Raw genomic sequence first — 19,394 nt, 5'->3', positions numbered from 1 at the left:
GGGTACCAAGGGCCTCTGGTGGTATTGCCCACATTCTGATGAGATGAAAAGGGCTCGGTGGACATCATCAAAGAGTGCCAGGGACTCTCAAGTCTCAGCAAAAAGCCAGTTAGGACATATCCCAGGAGTGACATTGGTCTGCACCTGCCATAGCGGGTGAGAAGCCCCAGGCGACAGAGGTGGCAGTGGAAAGGAAACTCGGAAGCACGGTCTCGAGAGCCCCAGTTCCTGGAGTTGGGGCTGCTGCTCGGGGATCCTCTGCTAACCTCACATACCTGTGCTCGGGGGCTGAGTGTAAACAAGCAAGCATGCACAGACAAGTTGTGTAACAGTTCCTCCCTTCACCCCCCCACCTCCTCTCAATACAATAAAAATATTTTGCTCATTAGTCATGATGATGTAAAAGAAATAAAAAACAAAAAAAAAGACCTCAGGTGAATGAGTATATTTATTTAAATATTTACACAAATAAACAGCTCTAGGAATAGCTCCTAAAGGTGGTTGCTTCCCTTAAGATATTGCACAATAGAAAAATATTTAAACCTTGGTTAGTTCTTAAAACGATCATTTATACTATGTCTACCATGAACCTTCCTAGTCACGGTGTCATCCAATGTATAGCCAAGAAGATCAAGTAGATAAGAGTGTCCTTGAACAGTTTGCATCATTACCTTATAAAATATAAAACTACTTTCTTACCCAAGACTCAAAATACACAGTTATGGGTGTACTTTCTACTTTAAGCAATGTTTTGAGTATCACACAGCGTGTATCTACCCTGTAGACAGTATGTCCTACCCGCCACGTGTCAGCAGCTGGTCAGTGGAATGGAGCTACAGGAAGCTGCTCTGGGACTGTTTTTATTTCTTGACAGCGGTTCAATCCCTAGCACTGCCAAAAACAAAAGTAAGACAAATTTGGCACTAAACCCTATCTGGACATGGCATTCGTATTCTGTAGAAATGACAGTGATGTATTACCGTCTTCAGTGAATGAATTCCATGTGGGGGGCAGCAGATTCTAGGAACGCCCAGGACTGGCCTTCACCCAAAGGGCTGCCCAGCTCTAAGCTGAGGACTCACAACTAGACACAGAGAGCCGAGTAGGTGACCGCCGTTAAGCTCTTGACCGTACCACAGGCTGGCAGCCCCAGCAGACGTGAACGCTGTGCTCTGTACATTTCCTTAGAGAATAAATAATCACAGCAGTATACTGAAACTCCTCGAGGGTCCCCGCAGCTCCCTGGAGGTTTCTAGTTCCTCTCACGGAAGCATATCAAACACAATGTGCGCTGGGAGGAGAGGATTTTCGTGACAGCACAGAGGTTCCCACGGCCAGTCAGTCCTGGAAACGGCCCGTCAGTACAGGGAACTGTCCGAGTTGAGCAGGCTGAAGGGGGGGGCGAGCTTCTTCTTCGCCTGGGGTCTCGCCAGGCCCACCGCCGGGAGGCAGAGCGTGCTGGCCGACTTCTGTCTGCTCTTACTGGTGCCCCAACTCAAAAAGGAAAGCTTCTTGGAGATTTTCTTGGCTTTATCAGTTTTATCGTCATCGTCCATGGACAAGCAGATCATGGAGTAGGTTTTCTGCATCCCCACAGAGTATGTGGCACACTTGTTATGCTGCAGATAAAAGGAAAAGCATTATTTATTTGCAAACAGAGAGGAAAGAAATGGGCACACCAGGGCCTCTTGCCACTGCAAAATACACTCCAGGTACACCCGGCTTACCACCATTTGACTTTGTATGAGGGAACGTCAGTTAAAAATAGTTGTCGGGGCTGGTGAAATGGCTTAGCAATTAAGGTATTTGCCTGCGAAGCCTAAAGACCCTAGTTTGATTCCCCAGGATCCATGTAAGCCAGATGCACGAGGGGATGTATGTGTCTAGAGTTCGTTTGCAGTGGCTAAAGGCCCTGGCGTACCCATTCTTTTTCTCTCTACCTGCCCCCCTCAAATAAATAAATAAAATATTTTAAAAAAATAGTGGTTGAGGGCTGGAGAGATGGCTTAGTGGTAAGTCACTTGCCTGCAAAGCCTAAGGAGCCAGGTTCAAGTCCCCAGGAACCCCATAACGGCTGGAGGCCCTCCTATTTGTCTCTGTCTCCATTTCTGTCTCGTTCATAAATGAACAACCAAACAGTGGTTGACTGTCATTCTCTGAAGTTTCCCCTCCTTAACAAAGACTATGCACAGCCATCACGCACGGGCACTACGATCACATCTATTATGAAAAGAGAAGCATCTCATGCCCTGTTGTGAGCACTTCACCTAAACTAACTTGTGCTCTGGTAAAGACCCCAAGGATACAGGCCTGTTGTCCCCACTGTCCTAATGTTCAGGGCTATTCTGTAGCTTGCCAGAGGTCAACATGTAAATCCAACCAGCTTGTGCACTCAGTGGTTGCTTTTTTTTTTTTTTTTTTCCCTAGTTCAGACTAACCTGGAATTCATCATGTAGTCTCAGTGCCCAGCACCACATAAAGCCAGATGCAAAGTGGTATGTATATGTATAGTTCATATGCAGTGGCAAGAGGCCCTGGTGTGCCCATCCCATTCTCACTCTCCTCTCACTTTATTTGCAAGTAAATAATAAATAAAAGTTATTTTTAAAAAAATACTGTTGGGATAAAAATGCACAGAGTTTCAGGGTAGGCCATCAAGATCCCCAAAAGGAACAGAAATATGGTTGAATGAAGGCTAAATAGGCTAAATATGGCCTGGAGGTTGCAGGGGAGCCTCAACTCCACGGAGCAGGCTCAGCCCTCTTGACGGATCAAAAGACAGGAAGACTACTGCCCTGTCTTCAAACCAAGCCAAGGAGAAATCAGACGTGATGTTTAAAAGCAATCACTCCAGCATGGTGGTACACGCCTTTGATCCCAATATGGGCAAGGCTAAAACAGGAGGCATACTCACGAGTTCAAAACCAACCTACTGAGACCCTGTCTCAGAAAATTAAACAAAATTGACAAAAACAAAAACTAATCAAGGGTTGGAGAGATGGCTTAGCTGTTAAGGTGCTTGCCTGCGAAGCCTAAGGACTCATATTTGAAGTCCAGTCTATTAGGCTTGCCTCAAAAAAATAATTTAAGAAAACAACAAAAAAGTTAGTTTCTAGCTCTGATTGCCCCGTGAAGATGAGAACACCCAACTGCGGGCTTCGCGTTTCCTTCTGCATGGCCACGGGCACTGGAAGCCCTAAAGCATGAAGTTTCTGTCCTCTCTCCTCCACTTTCCTCACTTTCCTGTGTTCCAGTAGTTTCGGCCACCTTGACACAAACCAACAGTGGCTGTACCCCGACTGTATCCCAGGAGCACCCCCTCTCTACCTCCACTGCTCTCCCCAAGCCCATGCCACTGACCACGGGCCAGAAGGGTTCTAGGGCTGTCACACCTCCTAAAACAAACATCAGCCCACGTCACTGCCCTTCAGGAAAAGCTGAGCGGCTTCCAACCTGCAACCACTGCCAACAAAACCCTGCCTGCCTCCCTCCCTCCTTTGGGCCACCCTTATCTGTGCCACGGTGTAGTGGCCGCGAGGCCTTCTTTGTGTCCCTCTGGAGGGTCTGTGCACCTGTTGGCACCCTGCCCAGCCCACTCTCCCCGTCTCATTCTTCACTCTCATCACGCATGTCTGGGCTCCAGCCTGTCCGTCCCTGACGCCAGACACCCAGCGTGTCATGTGTCTGTAAGAGCGCTTGGACCGGCTCTTTTTTGGGCCAGCTTCCGGGGGACAGGCACTTCCTCTGACAACCTAAAGCCGGACTCCCACCCGTGAAAGCATGCCGCAGTCGGGATGTGGTTTGTCCTCAGCGGATCACATGCTGCAAGCTGGAGCCTGTGCTGTGTGCGAGGTGGCGGTCGACAGAGGTCCCGAGGCCAGCTGGGAACGTGCCTTCGGAAGAGACTGTGGGACCCCAGCAGCTTCTGGTGCGTTCTCTGGCCATGAGGCCACCCGCCAACCAACAGACCCTCCACACGAGTCAGCAATGGGGCCGCCGTGGCTGGCTTTTAGCCTCCAGAAGTTGTGAGCTAAATAAACCTCTTTTCTCCAGAAGCCATCGGCCTCAGGTCTTTTATTATAAGACTGACTAGAACAGCCGCACAGCACATACTCAAAGGACTGGTGAATGGACAGAGGCTGTTATCTATCTAAGGTGCACTGTTAAGTGTGGCAAAGTGCAGAGGAGAAGCTATGCTAAGACTCCTCCCACTGGAAAAAAAAAATATATATATCAAAGAACGTAACTTCACACATGGAACTTGCCGAAACAGCAAATGCTTCCCAAAACCACCTCACAGGAAACAATTACGTTCTCTGAGGTGTGGAGAGGAACAGGTCATCTTAAGCCTTTTTGTACTGTGTGTGTGTGTGTGTGTGTGTGTGTGTGTCCCTCACAATGTGGACCAGGCTGGCCTGGCGCTCTCCATCCTGCTTCATCCTCTTGAGTGTTGGGATTACGGGCACGTACCCCGACACCAGCTTTATCTGAATGTAATTAATCATAACCAGGTGTTACTTCTGTAATTAAACGATTCAATCAGAAAAATTAACAGACTGAGCCTTCTAAAAGATGTGGGGAGATGGTGCAGCGGTTAAAGGTACTTGCTTGCAAAGCCTTCTTGCCCTGGGTGGGAATGCCCACCCTCCCCACGTAAAGCTAGGCACACAATGGCAATGACAGGAGACTGTGGCACACCTATTTTTACTCTCTCTCAAATAAGTAAACGTTTTTCAATATTTTATTTATTTATTTATTTATTAGTGACAGAAAGAGGGAGAGATAGAGAAAGTGAGAATGGGCACACCAGGGCCTCTAGCCGCTACAAATGAACTCCAAATGCATGAGCCACCATGTGCATCCGGCTTACGTGGGACCTGGAGAATCGAACCTGGGTCCTTATAGGCTTCACAGGCATAGGCCTTAACCGTTAAACCATCTCTCCAGCCCAATAACTTTTTTTTTTTTTTTTTTTTTGGTTTTTTGAGGTAGGGTCTCACTCTGGCTCAGGCTGACCTGGAATTCACTATGTAGTCTCAGGGTGGCCTCGAACTCTCAGCGATCCTCCTACCTCTGCCTCCCGAGTGCCCAATAACTTTTTTAATTAAAACTTGAAAATTATCTCTTTGACCTATCAAAGGTCCATTCCAGAACGACAAGCGAAGAAACTCCAGATACAAATGCAGCTGTTCCTGCTACGCTGATCGGAGGGGGAGGCCTGGGGCCGCTTAGAGACTTCTGGTGCTAAATCCCACTGACCCCACTCCACCCACAATTTACTGTCAGGTGTGTCCGAGCTCACCATGGACGACGTGGGGTCTAGGAGGCTCACGACCTTCATCTCAACCTCATCCTCACCGAAGCTCTTCAGCAGTTTCATGACCTCACTCACCGTCAGCCACTTACAGTCCACATCGTGAATGGAAACAATGTAATCCCCTTCTTTGGCTCCTGCAATCTAGAAACAAGTTTCTGAATAAAGATCAATGTTTATTCGTTAAACTCTTCTCCCAGATTGCCTCTGGCATAAGTTTGTTTTGTTTTGTCTTTTCATTTTCTTTTTGGGGGCGTGTGTGTGTGTGTGTGTGTGTGTGTGTGTGCGCGCGCGCGCGCGCGCACGCGAATGAGTGTGGAGTCAGAGGTCGGATGCTGGGTGTCTTCCTCAATCCCTCAACATCTCGGTTTCTCAGAGTCTCTGAGCTTGGGGTTCACTGACTCAGCTGCACCAGGGATGTGCCTGTGTCCACGTCCCATCACTGGGATTACAAGTATAGGCTGCCACAGTCAGCTTCCTCCCACCCCCAGGTAGGGTCTCGCTGTAGCCCAGGCTGACCTGGAATTCACTATGGAGTCTCAGGGTGGCCTTGAACTCACGGACATCCTCCTACCTCTGCCTCCCGAGTGCTGGGATTAAAGGCATGCGCCACCACACCAGGTAACCTATTCAGCTTTTAAATGGGTGCTGGGGTGTGAACTCGGGTTCTCCTGCTTGTACGGCAGGCACTTCATCACTGAGCCTTCTCCTGATTTCCTTGCAGTGCAGGGATGGGAACCACAGCCTTACACTTGCTGGTCCCGCACAGCCCTTCCTTTTTGTCATGGGCATCGGAGTATCCAGGAAGGCTTTCACATAAGAGCTAGGACTGTGACGTGGATAAACCCAAAAGCCCATCATGCAGACTAGGGTGTCTCCGCTACTTGGCTGGGTCACTGTCCCAGCCCGGCCCCAGGTGAAGCTTCTGTGGGTCTCCCTGCTCCACTCGAAAGCTCAGGCTTGAGGGCTGGGGAGATGGCTCAGTGGTTAAGGCACTTGTCTGAGAATCCTAAGGACCCACATTCCACTCTCCAGGTCCCACGTAAGCCAGATGCACAAGGTGACACAAGCATGCAAAGTCGCACGTGTGCAGAAGGTGCCACACACGTCTGGAGTCAATTACACTGACTAGAGGCCCTGGAGCACCAATTCTGTCATATTTTTAAAAAGGGCGGAGGGAATTAACATGGGATATTTTTTTATAATCATGGAAAATGCTAATAAAAATTTTAAAAAATTAAACATATTTTTAAAAAACCAATAATTGGAGCTGGCATGGTGATGTACACCTTTAATCCCAGCACTCAGGAAGCAGAGGTAGGAGGGCCACCATGAGTTCAAGGCCACCCTGGGACTTACATAGTGTATTCCAGGTCAGCCTGGGCTTGACCAAGACCCTACCTCAAAAAACAAATATATAAATAAATAAAAATTAAAAAAAAAAGGCGTGGTGGGTCACATCTTTAATCCCAGCACTCAGGAGGCAGAGGTAGGAGGATTGCCATGAGTTCGAGCCACCCTGAGACTACATAGTGAATTCCAGGTTAGCCTGGGATAGAGTAAAACCTACCTCAAAAACAAAAGCGCGGGCTTGAATATGGGGGCAATCTGATGGCAATGTTTGCTCTTGCACTGATCACCAGGACTGTCCTGGCTGGCAGGGCGGCGTACCCTTCCCCCTGTACCACCCACTGTGGCATGTGCATCCTTCCCGCAGCCGCACACTTGGGGGAAGAGGAGAGCTTCCTCCAATGGAGGAACGCCATTCTTTGGTCCACATTCTAGGAAGCTGTGCTCCCCTGCTGGGACCCCCGACCAGCTCTCACTGAGGTGCACACTTACCGCAGCAGAGCAGTGAGGGTCCAGGAAGTGCACCTGGACCGGGGTGTTCCCCCGCAAGGTGAACCCCAGGTCCCCTTCCTCCGCGGTGAAGTGAACGCTTCGAGGAGGTGTCCATCTCTTGTTGGCGGAAAACACTGTCAGCGGGCCCTTCGAAGAGAAAGTCCGCAGGTGGACGCTCAGCCACTGTGTCTCAGCCACCCGGGGCCCCTGGGACTGGAGCCGTGCTCCACTGTGCCTGGCTCTGGGGAGCATTTTCTATGGTCCCTGGAGACTTCCCCAGGCCTTGTTCGAGGCTAATGGTGCCATCCTAGGCAATGTATGCTACTGAGACAGTTTAGAGGTGACAGGGCCCCTGAAAATAAAAGTCTGTGGGCATATAAGGAAGAATCCCCCCCCCCAAAAAAATAAAGCACCTCACCAGGGGATGTGAATAGGTGCCTCTGGTCTTTAGGAGAAAGGGATTAGAGGAGTGATGCCCTTTCCCAAGAACCTGGCAGTGCCTGAACTCCTGGAGTTGGGGCTGGACAGACACCCATCCTGTAAATGCCCAGAAAAGACCCCAAACTGGGTCTCTTCGTGGGCTTTCCATTTCCAGAAAACCCCTCCTGCGGGACAGGAGCTCTGTCTTTCCTTCTCTTAAGCTCCACCTCTGTGAGCTCCATAATAAAATCTTTCTCAGTTTATCCCCTGGGTGTTATTTGTTGAAATTCATAAGACAAGAACCCAGGAGGCCACTAATTGGGCAGAAGCTTTGTGTGACCAAGAGTACCTGGCACCCTGGCTCTTGAATGATAGCCTAATCAAGAGCAAAGGATAGCTGGGTTTGGGTGCTCTCAAAGACACCTCGGGTTCCCATATCACTGCCAGTCACATATGACCAGCTGCCACCTTCACCACCTTCTCTAGGATACTGAGAATGAAACTATCTTTTCTTTCCTTTCTTCCTTTCTATTTCCCTGACCCTTTCTAAGTGGCTCGAGGAAGGTCACTCGGCTCCTCCATGTTCGGCATAGCATGAGGTACGGCCCCCACTTGATTCTGAATCAGCCAATCCTTGGTCTTCACTTCCAAATGCCATAGCAGGAGAAATAAACTACTGCTGAGCAAAACATACCGCCTAGACACACATGGCATTTGCTACGGTGCTACAAAGACTGGCAAATGCTATCCCCCTTGATCGTTCATGAACTAAGTGTCCAACGTACCAGCTTCTGGAAGAAGTCCACTACTGTCACCTTGGAGAACTGGGGCAATATAATTCCAACCTCTTGCTCAGTTTTCGCTAGGAAAGATTACAAATTGAAAGGTAAATGTTTGTGTAATGGAAAGTGATCCGTGAAAGTACGGGTCTGCAGTCTTTTCCCAGCGACTAACCACGCCCCCTTGCCACTCGCGCCACCATGTGAGCCCTCCCCTGGTTCTAACCATCAGCACAGGCGACAGAAGACCACTCAACCCTGGTGCGGGGTGAGTGTGCCTTTCGACGGGGCACCTCCTCCAAGCCTTAGCCCATTTGGAGCTGGGCTGGAAGAGTGAAGACCAGATACACCCCCACCTACGAGGACCCGATTCCCATGTAGCAGCCTTTGGGGCTCGTAAGCCCTAGGCCATGCTTCACATGTAGCTCACAGAAGTTCTGTCTCTGGACACACGGTCCCGGGTGCTGTCACTATCAATGTGGATGGAGGCTGAGGGTTTCTCAGGGGACAGTGGCCTTGGCTAATCACTTGCATCAGTAGCTACAAATCACCAGCAACATGGTGGTCGGCTCGGCCCCACCCTCACCAGTGGGGCAAACAAAAGCATTTTTTTCTGTTTTTCTTTTCTTTTTTTTTTTCAAGGTAGGGTTTCACCATAGCAGGCTGACCTGGAATTCACTATGTAGTCTCAGGGCCTCAAACTCATGGCGATCCTCCTACCTTTGCCTCCCAAGTGCTGGGATTAAGTGTGCCACCACGTCCAGCTCCTTTTTTTTTTTTTTTAACACTTTTTAATTTTTACGTTTTATGGGGGTGGAGGGGGGAAGCACAAGAGAGACAAAGGAACTGGTGTGCCAGGGCCCCCAGCCATTGAAATCGAACTCCAGACATGTGGGCCACCTTGTGCACATGTGTGACCTTGTGTGTGTCTGGAGTTCGTTTGCAAAGGCTGAAAGCCCTGGCACAGCCATTCTCTCTCTTTCTCTATCTCTCTGTCTCACTCTCAAATAAAGAAAGGAATAGTGACGCATGCCTTTAATCCCAGCACTCGGGAGGCAGAGGTAGGAGGATTGCCGTGAGTTTGAAGCCACCCTGAGACTTCATAGTGAATTCTAGGTCAGCCTGGGCTGGAGTGAAACCCTACTCGAAAAACCAAAAAAAAAAAGAAAGAAAGAAAGAAAATATATTAAAATACTTTTTTTAAAAAAAGCATTTCTGTGCAGATTAAAACTACATTGAGATTCCATCTCACTCCTGTCAGATTGGCCACCATCATGAAAACAAATGATCATAAATGTTGGCGGGGATGTGGAAAAAAAGGAACCCTTCTGCACTGCTGGTGGGAATGCAATCTGGTCCAGCCATTGTGGAAAACAGTGTGGAGGTTCCTAAAGCAGCTAGAGATTGATCTACCATATGACCCAGCTATAGCACTCCTAGGCATATATCCAAAGGACTCATCTCATTTCCTTAGAAGCACATGCTCAACCATGTTTATTGCTGCTCAATTTATAATAGCTGGGAAATGGAACCAGCCTAGATGTCCCTCAACAGATGAGTGGATAATGAAGATGTGGTACATTTATACAATGGAGTTCTACTCAGCGGTAAAGAAAAATGAAGTTATGAAATTTGCAGAAAAATGGATGGACCTGGAAAGTATTATACTAAGTCAGGTAACCCAGGCCCAGAAAGCCAAGCGCCACATGTTCTCCCTCATATGGGGATCCTAGCTACAGATGACTGGGCTTCTGTGTGAGAATGAAAATACTTAGTAGCAGAGGCCAGTAAGTTGAAAAGGAGACATAAAGGGTGGAGAAAGGAAGGGAGGAGGATACTTAATAGGTTGATATTGTATATATGTAATTACAATGATTGTAATGGGGAGGTAATATGATTGAGAATGGAATTTCAAACGGGAAAGTGTGGGGGTGGGGAGGGAGGGAATTACCATGGGATATATTTTATAATCATGGAAAATGTTAATAAAAATTAAAAAAAAAAAAAAAAAAAAAGCATTTCTGGGCTGGAGAGATGGCTTAGTGGTTAATTGCTTGCCTCTGAAGCCTAAGGACCCTGGTTCCAAGCTCAATTCCCCAGGAACCACATTAGCCAGATGCACAAGGGGGCACACACATCTGGAGTTCGTTTACAGAGGCTGAGAGCTCTGGCATGCCCATTCTCTCCCTCTTTCTCTCTCCCCCCATACCTCCCTCCCTCCTCTCTGTCACTCCCAAATAAATAAATAAACAAACAAAAATTTAAAAAAAGCATTTCTAACAAAGGAAACAAAACAGGCTAACCATTATTTGAGAGAAAGACAGATAGAGAGGAAATGGACACACCAGAGCCTCTAACACTGCAAATGAACTGCAGACACATACGACATCTTATGCATCTGACTGATGACGGAAATTGAACCTGGGTCCTTAGGATCCACAGGCAAGAGCCTTTATCTCTAAGCCTTCTCTCCAGTCCCACATGGCTCCTTATGCACATTTGCAAGGTGCTGAACTCAGACAGGCTTCTGTCTTGTTACAGAGCTGTCGAGCTACCTTCCAAGCTACAAGCCTTCCTCTCTCCAAGGAATCAAGTCTGTACCTCCTGACCACAAGTGACTGCAGCACTGGAGAGCAACCCTGCGAGTCACTCCTGCTTCTGCTTGCTGAGTCACCCAGACAAGCACTTTTATGTTTTAGCCTTTACTGCTTCACCTTTCCTTCGCTTCTGCAATGCTAAACTAGTCTCCCCGCCCCTCACTGTGGATTCTAGACAAGTGCTCTACCGCTGAGCCACGCCCCCAGCCCCTCACAGTGGATTCCAGACCAGGGCTCTACACTGATCCAATGTCCCAGCCCCTCACTGTGGATTCTAGACTAGGGCTCTACACTGATCCAACATCCCAGCCCCTCACTGTGGATTCTAGACCAGGGCTCTACACTGATCCAACATCCCAGCCCCTCACTGTGGATTCTAGACCAGGGCTCTACACTGATCTAACGTCCCCAACCCCTCACTGGTGGGTTTTAGACCAGCGCAGTGCCACAGGGCCTCCTTATTCCAAGCTTCCTTCCTCATCTGGAACACAGGTGTCATGAGCACTGCCCTCACAGTGGGAGAGCTGTTGATGAGGTGCATACAGATGGGCTTTCATGCCTGAGCTAACACTGCTAGAACAGCCCTGTCTCTAAGCAGCTGGTTCAGGAGATTTAGGAGGGACTCCAGAGACCAGGGAGCAGTGGGAGGGGGGAGGGGCAAGCCTCTACAATGTATTTGTTTTTGTTTTCATCCATAGCTCCAGGTTCATAACTCCCTCCCTATTTCAGGCTAATGGGAGTTAAAACTTCTGTTTACCAAGAAATCATAAAAGCTCTTATCTCCCCCATCAGTCTCTAGTAGAGGAAGAAGCAGGAAGAAATTCTCTGACCCACCCTAGTCAGATGGCCCCTCCTCATTCCCATCCCCTGGAGGGAGGAATGTGGAGACCAAGCAGGACCCAGGGCAGAAAGGCATTACTGGGCTCCCTTGGGCCACACCCTCTAGTCCAATCCCATTTCGGCCCATGCTCCCGCCAGGCCCAGAGACCAAGGCTGAGAGTCACATAGGTGGACACCTGCACCCAGAGGGGCCGCGTGCCCATACTTTTACCCAAACGCCTCTTCATGAGCCTCTTAGGGAATTTCACGGACCTCAAAGAGGTCAGTGTGGAGACCCCAGTACAGAGCCCAGTAGGTGGCATGCTGGAAACAGCATGGGGTGTGCACAGGGCACAGTCCAGAGGACCGAGCCCCAGCAGTGGGACACCTTCAGGGAGTCAGTGTGACAGGACTTGAAGACATCCAGCCCATCTGCCCCAGAACTGCTTGCTTGCTGAGCCTGGGCGGACAAACGCCCCGCGTCTGCATCTGTACAGAGGTCTCAGGCTGCAGCAGCAGCAGACCGAGGGTGAGCTGAGCTTTCCTCGATCTGCAGCTGTCCTCAGAGGCAGGCGTACTATGTGGCCCAAACTGGCTCTTGCTCTCCTCCCCCAGTGATGGTTTGAATAGATGGCCCCCAATATGTTCAGTGTTTTATTTGTTTGTAGTTTGCATCTGCAGCCACCTGGCTGGAGGCAGTGTCACTGGGCGGATCTTAAGGTGTGGTGGTGGGTTTGAGATTTCAACCTAAAGATAGGCAAAGTGTGCCTGGCTGGGGCTCCTGAAGTGTGCTGTGCTGTGTGGCTTGTGGCTTTTGGCTTGTGCTTCTCTCGGTGTGTTTGGTCCTGTGAAGGCAGGCCAGGTTCTCCTGCCATTATGGAACTTCCCCTGGATCTGTAAGCATCAATAAATATCCCTTCCTCCATAACTGTGCCTGGTCTGGAAGTGCGTCTCAGCGAACCGGAAGCTGTCTGCTACGCTCCTTTTCTCCATCTTCTGAGGACACCCACATTTCGAAGCATCTCTCGGGTGTTTCACGCTGTTGTTGGTTGAGTGCACAGTTGACCTGGGCGGTTGCCATGTGTAGGGAAACGGTGGCCATGCCTCCCGGAAGGGTCTCTCTAGAGAGGTAATTTATGAGGAATGGTGGATCTTTCCAGACCCCGGGAAGAGGCTGGAGACAGGACAGGACGGGACGGGACGGGCTGGGCTGGGCAAGAAAAGTTAGGAAAAGGCATGGAGAAACAGGGTTTATGAGGTACAACAGGACAAGGATGGCAAGTGTACGAAGACCAAGGAAGGCCCTCTGCGTGAGGTGGGGAGGGACCCAGTTGACGAAACTCCCTGTGTCTGCACCCTTGGGAAGAAAAGGAAGCTAAAAAGTCAGGCATGGTGGCGCCCGCCTGTCACTGCAGCCCTTGGGACCTGAAGGCACAGGAGAGCAAGCGGGAGGCCAGCCAGGAAGGCAGGACAGGAGGCAGGGCGGCGAGGGGCTCAGTGCCGAGCCAGTGGACGCCGGAGACGGGAATGACGGGATGGAAAGGTCAGGGCAGGAAGAACAACTTTTCTTTCTTCCTTCTTTTTTTTTTTTTAATTTAGAGACAGAGACAGAGGGAGACAGTTGGCACGCCAGGGCCTCAGCCATTGGAATCAAGCTGCAGACACTTGTACCACCCACTAGGCATGTGCGACCTTGCGTCTGTCTCACCTTTGTGTGTCTGACTAACGTGGGATCTGGAGAGAGATTAAGCATAGGTCCTTAGGCATTGCAGGCAAGCGCCCTAACCACTAAGCCCTCTCTCCAGCCCTCTTTATTATCTTTTTTTTTAATTTAAATATTTTATTTTTATTTATTTGACAGAGAAAGAGGGAGAGAGACAGAGAATGAATGGGCGCACCAGGGCTTCTAGCCACTGCAAACGAACTCCAGATGCGTGTGTCCCTTTGTGCATCTAGCTAACGTGGGCCCTGGGGAATTGAACCTGGGTCCTTTGACCTTGCAGGCAAACACCTTTACCATTAAGCCATTCCTGCAGCCCTCTTATCTTTTTTACTTGACTTAAGGTTTTGCTATGCAGCTTCGGATAGCCCTGAACTCTGTGCGTGTGCGTGTTTTCATAGACCAGGCTGTCCTGGAACTCACTCTGAGTCCCGTCTAGCCTTAAACTCACAGCATTCCTGCTGCCGTGGCCTCCTTGGCGCCAGGATCCCAGGCATGTCTCCCAGTCCTCACAGCTCTCCCGGAGACCCACTGCCACGGCCCGATGACCAAACGACAACTCGCTGTGTAGCTCTGTACACCCCACCTCTACACGGGTTCCCCGTAACCCTACGGCCTCCGCCACTCACGAACAACATCCGGAGCCGCAGAGAAGTTCAGGAGGTCATCGTCTGCCCTGTGCTGGGAGTACTTGAGCTGGGTGCGCTGATGTGCGGCAGACAGCACGTCCCGGAGCACCTGAATGTCGCGCAGCTTCTTGCACAGGTTGGCCTCCCTCAGCGACTCCTCATGGTGGCCAATGGCTTGGAGCAGATGGGCTTTACCTGCAGATGGAAATCCGCCACCATGCGGCACGTGAGTGCACCAGAGCCAGAGCACCCCGAAGTGCCCCAGCACCCGCCAGAGACAACGGGCGCTCTCCTTCCCAAGGAGCTACTTGGTGGCTGAGGGGGGACTGGACCATGAGGCTCTGCAGGCAAAGGAGAACCAGGAACGGTGGTGCAGGCCTCCAGCCGGGCACTCAGAAGACTAAGCAAGAAGATGGCAAGTTCAAGGTCTGCCTGGGCTACTTGCCTAGAACCTGCCTCTAAAACAATGTAAACATGGACCAGGTACATAGTTTAGTGGTGCCACCTCTGCCTACGATGCACAAAGCCCTGGGCTTGATCCCTAATAAGAAAGTATTAGGAAAGAAGTGAGGAAGGAGAGGAAGAAGGGAAAGTGAAAAGGTTGACAATGGAAGTCTGATGCAGGAGAGGAGGATTGCTGCAAGTTTGAGGGCAGCATGGGCTACCGAGTGAGTTCTAGGTTAGCCTGGGAAACGGAAGGAAGGAAAATGGAGGCCAGGCGTGGTGGTGAATGCCTGCAACCCCAATACTCAGCGGCCCTTCCGCAGGAACATGGCAGAGGGCCACCCACGGATGGCTAAGCTGAGAGGAGGACGAGGTCCCTCAGCTCTGCAAGCCCCGAGGCCAGGGCCGCGCCTCGTGACCTCTGAACCAGAGCGGCCACGGCCTGCCCGGCGCTTCCCCCGCCCGATCGTCCTGCAGCACCTGCTCCCAGGAACTGCTGGGAGGAGACAGGACTCGGTCCCAGGATGGGGTCACACGTACCCAGCTGGCACCGCTGCTGGTCGTTCCTCAGCGTGCCCAGGGCCGTCAGCCCCTCTGGCATGCGGCGGTAGAGCTGAGAGAGGCACTTCTCCTGGTGGTCGTCGTCTGCACTGCGCGTCACTGTAGGGACAAGCACAGGTCCAAGCCCTCATTCCAGACCCGGTACGGCAGGCCCACGGGGAGGTTTCAGGTCCCTCATGCTCCCTTCACCGCACTTCACTGCAACAGCCACTCTGGGGGTTCAAGAACTGGACTGGGGGGCTGGCTGAGTGGTTATAGCCAAAGGACCCAGGTTCGATTCTCCAGGACCCACGTAAGCCAGATGCACAAGGTGGTGCCTGTGTCTGGAGTTCGTATGCACTGCCTGGGGGCCCTGGCGTGCCCACCCTCTCTGTCTCTCTCAAATAAATAAATACAACTTAAGAACTGGACTGGGGAACCCCCAACTCCCTCCTCGGATTTACTCGCTGCACACAGCCGCCTGCCGCAGCTGTGATCCTATTGCTGAGGAGACGCACGGGCTCTGGGACCCTGTGGCTGTGAAGAGCAGTAACGGCACCCCTGCTTCGGGCGCAGCCTCATGGCAGCTCCTCTGGATCCTCACACAACCTCCTCTGGGCCTCGGGCCCTGTGCTCAGGGGCCGCCTGCTCTGAGCGGCGCGTTCCCTCCGTGCACAGCTGGCAAAGACCAACCCCAATGCCGCCACTGTGAGGTTCCCAGGACTGCGCCGACGGATGCAGCTGCTGCGCCTCGCGTGTCCGCGGTGATTAGTGTGTTCTACTCACCCGCCTATCTACCCGGCGGCGGACTGCACAGCCTTAACGAGCCTCTAACACACAGGGCCTGAGTTAGCATTCCTGTACGTGGACTGAGTTTTCCTTCACAACGTCCTGGGAAGCAGGCTCTCGCTCTATCTCCATTTCATAGATGGCACCAGGGAGCCACAGAGCAGCAGAGTGACTCGTGTGAGGCCCCACAGCTAGTGAGATACAGAGCTACGGTGTGAATGCCCACCGTCTGGTTCCATAGGCGGCCCCTTCATTACTCTCAGAGCTGCCCTGGAGTAATTACATCACAAGCACCACACAAACAATGCGTTCAAGACAAAAGGGCTTGCGTGGATCACTGACGATAACTGAGAGGAATGAAAACCCCTGGATCTGTGCCCGCGCTGGGGTAAAAAAACACACGCTGGCCTGGCTCAGTATTAAGGCTCTGCAGGCAAGTTCCTTAACTGCTGAGCCATCTCTCCAGCTCCTTTCCTTTTTTATAAATATTTTTTAAAAATATTTTTATTTATTTGAGAGAGAGAAAGAGACCCATAAGAAGAGAGAATGAGCACGCCAGGGCCTCCAGCCACTGCAAACAAAGTCCAGATGCAAGCACCACCTTGTGTATCTGGCTTTTGAGGGTCCTGGGGAATCGAACCTGGGTCCTCAGGCTTTGCAGGCAAGTGCCCTAACCACTAAGCCATCCCTCCAGCCCCCTTTTAATACAATTTTTTTTGATGGAAAATTTTTAAAAAAATTATTAACAACTTCCATGATTATAAAAAATATCCCATACTAATGTCCTCCATCCCCCCACTTTCCCCTTTGAAACTCCATTCTCCATCTTATACCCTCCCCCTTTTGTCTTTTAATTTTTATTAACATTTTCCATGATTGTAAAAAAAATAACCCATGGTAATTCAATTTTTAAAGTATCAAAATTAATACAAAAATCATAGCAATGAATGCTGATAATCTCAGTACTTGGGAAACTAAGGCAGAGGGATTTTGAGTGTCAGGCAAGCCTGGGTTACACACCAAGGCCTGGTCTCAAACAATCCAAAAAAAAAAAAAAAGGAGAGAAGAAAAGCTTGTGGTGAATAAAACATCAAACTCTGAATCAAGTTATATTTTAATATATTTTTATTATTTATTTGCAAGCGGAGAGGGATTGGGCATATGAGGACCTCTTGCCACTGCAAACAAACTTCAGACACACATGCATTACCTTGCATATCTGGCATTATGTGAGTAATGGAGAATAGAACCCCAGTCATTAGGCTTTGTAAGCAGGCACCTTTAATAGCTGAGCCACCTCTCCAACCCTTGAATCAAGTTCCTTCCCCCTCACCCCCCACTAAGGTAGGGTCTCCCTCTGGCCTGGGCTGACCTGGAATTCACTATATAGCCTCAGGGTGGCCTTGAACTCACGGCCAATCCTCCTACCTCTGCCTCCCAAATGCTGGGATTAAAGGCATGTACCACCTCGCCTGGCCTGAACGAAGTTCTAACAGGGCTCAACACCTTTGTTCTTGTGGCCCCTACTTTTATTTACAAGTTCAATCACAGGGGCTGGAGAGATGGGTCAGCGGCAAAGGGCTTGCCTCCTGAGCATGAGGACCAGAGTTGGAGCCCCAGAACCCATATACAGCTATCAGAAGGAACACTGGTCATCCCAACACGGGGAGGGAAGGACAGATGCCTCCCGCAGCTCACTGACCAGCCAGGGTAGCTTAATTGGTGAGCTCCAGACTAATTAGAGACCCTACCTCAGGAAAAGTGGATGGAGCTGGCCATGGTGGTGTACGTCATTAATCCCAGTGCTTAGGAGGCAGAGGGAGGAGGATCTCCATGAGTTCCAGGCCACCCTGAGACTATAGTGAATTCCAGGTCAGCCTGGGCTAGACTGAGACCCTACCTCAAGAAAAGACAAACAAATAAAGAAAGGATGGGAGAAGGAAAGAGAGAGACAGAGAAAGAAAGAAAGAAAAGGTGGGTGGCATTCCTAAGGAGCAACACTGAGGCTGTAATTAGTCTCTACACACGTGTGGATACAGTTTTTTTTTTTTTAAAAGACTTATAATCACAGATTTTTATGTCTCTCTTCTATTTCTCTCTCTCTGCTGGCAAATAAATTAATTAAAAAAAAAAAAGGACGATGGCAGAGTGATGGCCTGGGACACTGGCTTCACTACAGGTGAGTACACACGTGTGCATACACATGAAAAACAAAACAGTAAGACACTACCTTAAGCTGGGTGTAGTGGTACTCAATTGTAACCCCAGCACCCGGGAGGCTGAAGGCAAGAGGATCTCAAACTCAAGACCAACCTGAATAAGTACATAAACAAAAATAAAATACTACCTGAGTAAGACCCTGGATTCCAGCTCTAGCACCACCAAGATTGTTTTACAAAAAGGAAAACACTAGGCTGGAGGGATTGCTTAATGGTTAAGGCATTAGCCTGCAAAGCCTGATAACCCTGGTTTGATTCCACAGTAACCACATAAAGCCAGAGGCACAAAGCAGCACGTGGATCTGCAATGCATTTGCAGTGGCTAGAGGCTCTGGTGCAGCCACTCACTCTGTCTCTCTGCTCTCTCTGCTTGCAAATAAATAAACTTTTAAAAAGGTAAATACTAAGCCGGGCGTGGTAGCATGCCTTTAATACCAGCAGAGATAGGAGGCTACCCTGAGACTACACAGTGAATTCCAGGTCAGCCTGAGCTAGAGTAAGACACTACCTCGAAAAACCAAAATTAGAAAAAGAAAGAAAATACTATCTTAAAACATTACTTATCTTGACTATTGAGATTCTGCCAGTCCCATGCTAAATTACACTGCCCCCTTTTCTTCCCATAGGGAGAGCCAGCCCTGATCCTCCCGGGCTCATGTGACAGCCACTTTGAGCCTTTAGGGTGGGCTTATGTCCAGGACAGGACAGACAGTGGTGACGCTCGCCTTTGATCCCAACACTTGGGAGGCAGAGGTAGAAGGATGGCCCATAGTTCGAGGCCATCCTGAGACTACATAGTGAATTCCAGGTCAGCTTGGGCCAGAGTGAGACCCTAGATTGAAAATCAAAACAAACAAACAAACAAAAAACCCATAGGACAGCAGCTCCTACTCAGCTCAGAATCACCCAGAGGTAACAAGCCCACAGCCCTGAGCCCCGACTCTTACGCTGGTGGTCAATGAGGAGGGTGGCGGCGAAGTAGTGGGCCAGGGCCCCGTAGTGGTGGGCCTTCACGCAGGCCACGCTGGCCCAGGAGTAAGGGACGTGCTCCTTCACCGGCTCCTGGCTCATGGCCGCATGCAGCTGCCGGTAGGCCTCGGCCACCTGGAACAGAAGGAAGTGGAGAGGGAGCGCATCGCAGCCCGGGGCCCTCCAAGCCCGCAGGAGAGAGAGAGTCCTTCTATGCGGCAGAACCTGGGCCCAAAGCCAAGGGGCTGCTCCTGCCACGTCAGTCAACTGTCATGACGCCGCTCTTCAGGCCAAGCCAGAGGGGATCGCTGAT

At 50.2% G+C, this 19,394-nt stretch overlaps 1 protein-coding gene across 3 annotated transcripts in view; it reads right to left on the bottom strand.

The window, feature by feature from the left end:
* Nucleotides 1-430: 430 nt before the first annotated feature.
* Rhpn2 (rhophilin Rho GTPase binding protein 2) overlaps nucleotides 431-19,394 on the bottom strand; it is a 59,870-nt gene continuing 40,906 nt past the window's right edge. For all 3 annotated transcript variants that reach the window (XM_045155627.1, XM_045155625.1, XM_045155626.1), the window contains exons 9-15: nucleotides 19,060-19,216; nucleotides 15,105-15,224; nucleotides 14,121-14,315; nucleotides 8,362-8,438; nucleotides 7,157-7,303; nucleotides 5,303-5,458; nucleotides 431-1,619 (exon numbers count right to left, since the gene is read on the bottom strand). In XM_045155627.1, coding sequence (XP_045011562.1) covers nucleotides 1,359-1,619; nucleotides 5,303-5,458; nucleotides 7,157-7,303; nucleotides 8,362-8,438; nucleotides 14,121-14,315; nucleotides 15,105-15,224; nucleotides 19,060-19,216 — 1,113 coding nt within the window. In that variant the 3' untranslated portion in view covers nucleotides 431-1,358. The remainder of the gene's footprint in view (nucleotides 1,620-5,302; nucleotides 5,459-7,156; nucleotides 7,304-8,361; nucleotides 8,439-14,120; nucleotides 14,316-15,104; nucleotides 15,225-19,059; nucleotides 19,217-19,394) is intronic.

The sequence above is a fragment of the Jaculus jaculus genome, chromosome 7 (genome assembly GCF_020740685.1).
Source record: "Jaculus jaculus isolate mJacJac1 chromosome 7, mJacJac1.mat.Y.cur, whole genome shotgun sequence".
NCBI classification, from domain to species: domain Eukaryota; kingdom Metazoa; phylum Chordata; class Mammalia; order Rodentia; family Dipodidae; genus Jaculus; species Jaculus jaculus.
This window is presented reverse-complemented; position numbering and strand designations above follow the sequence as displayed.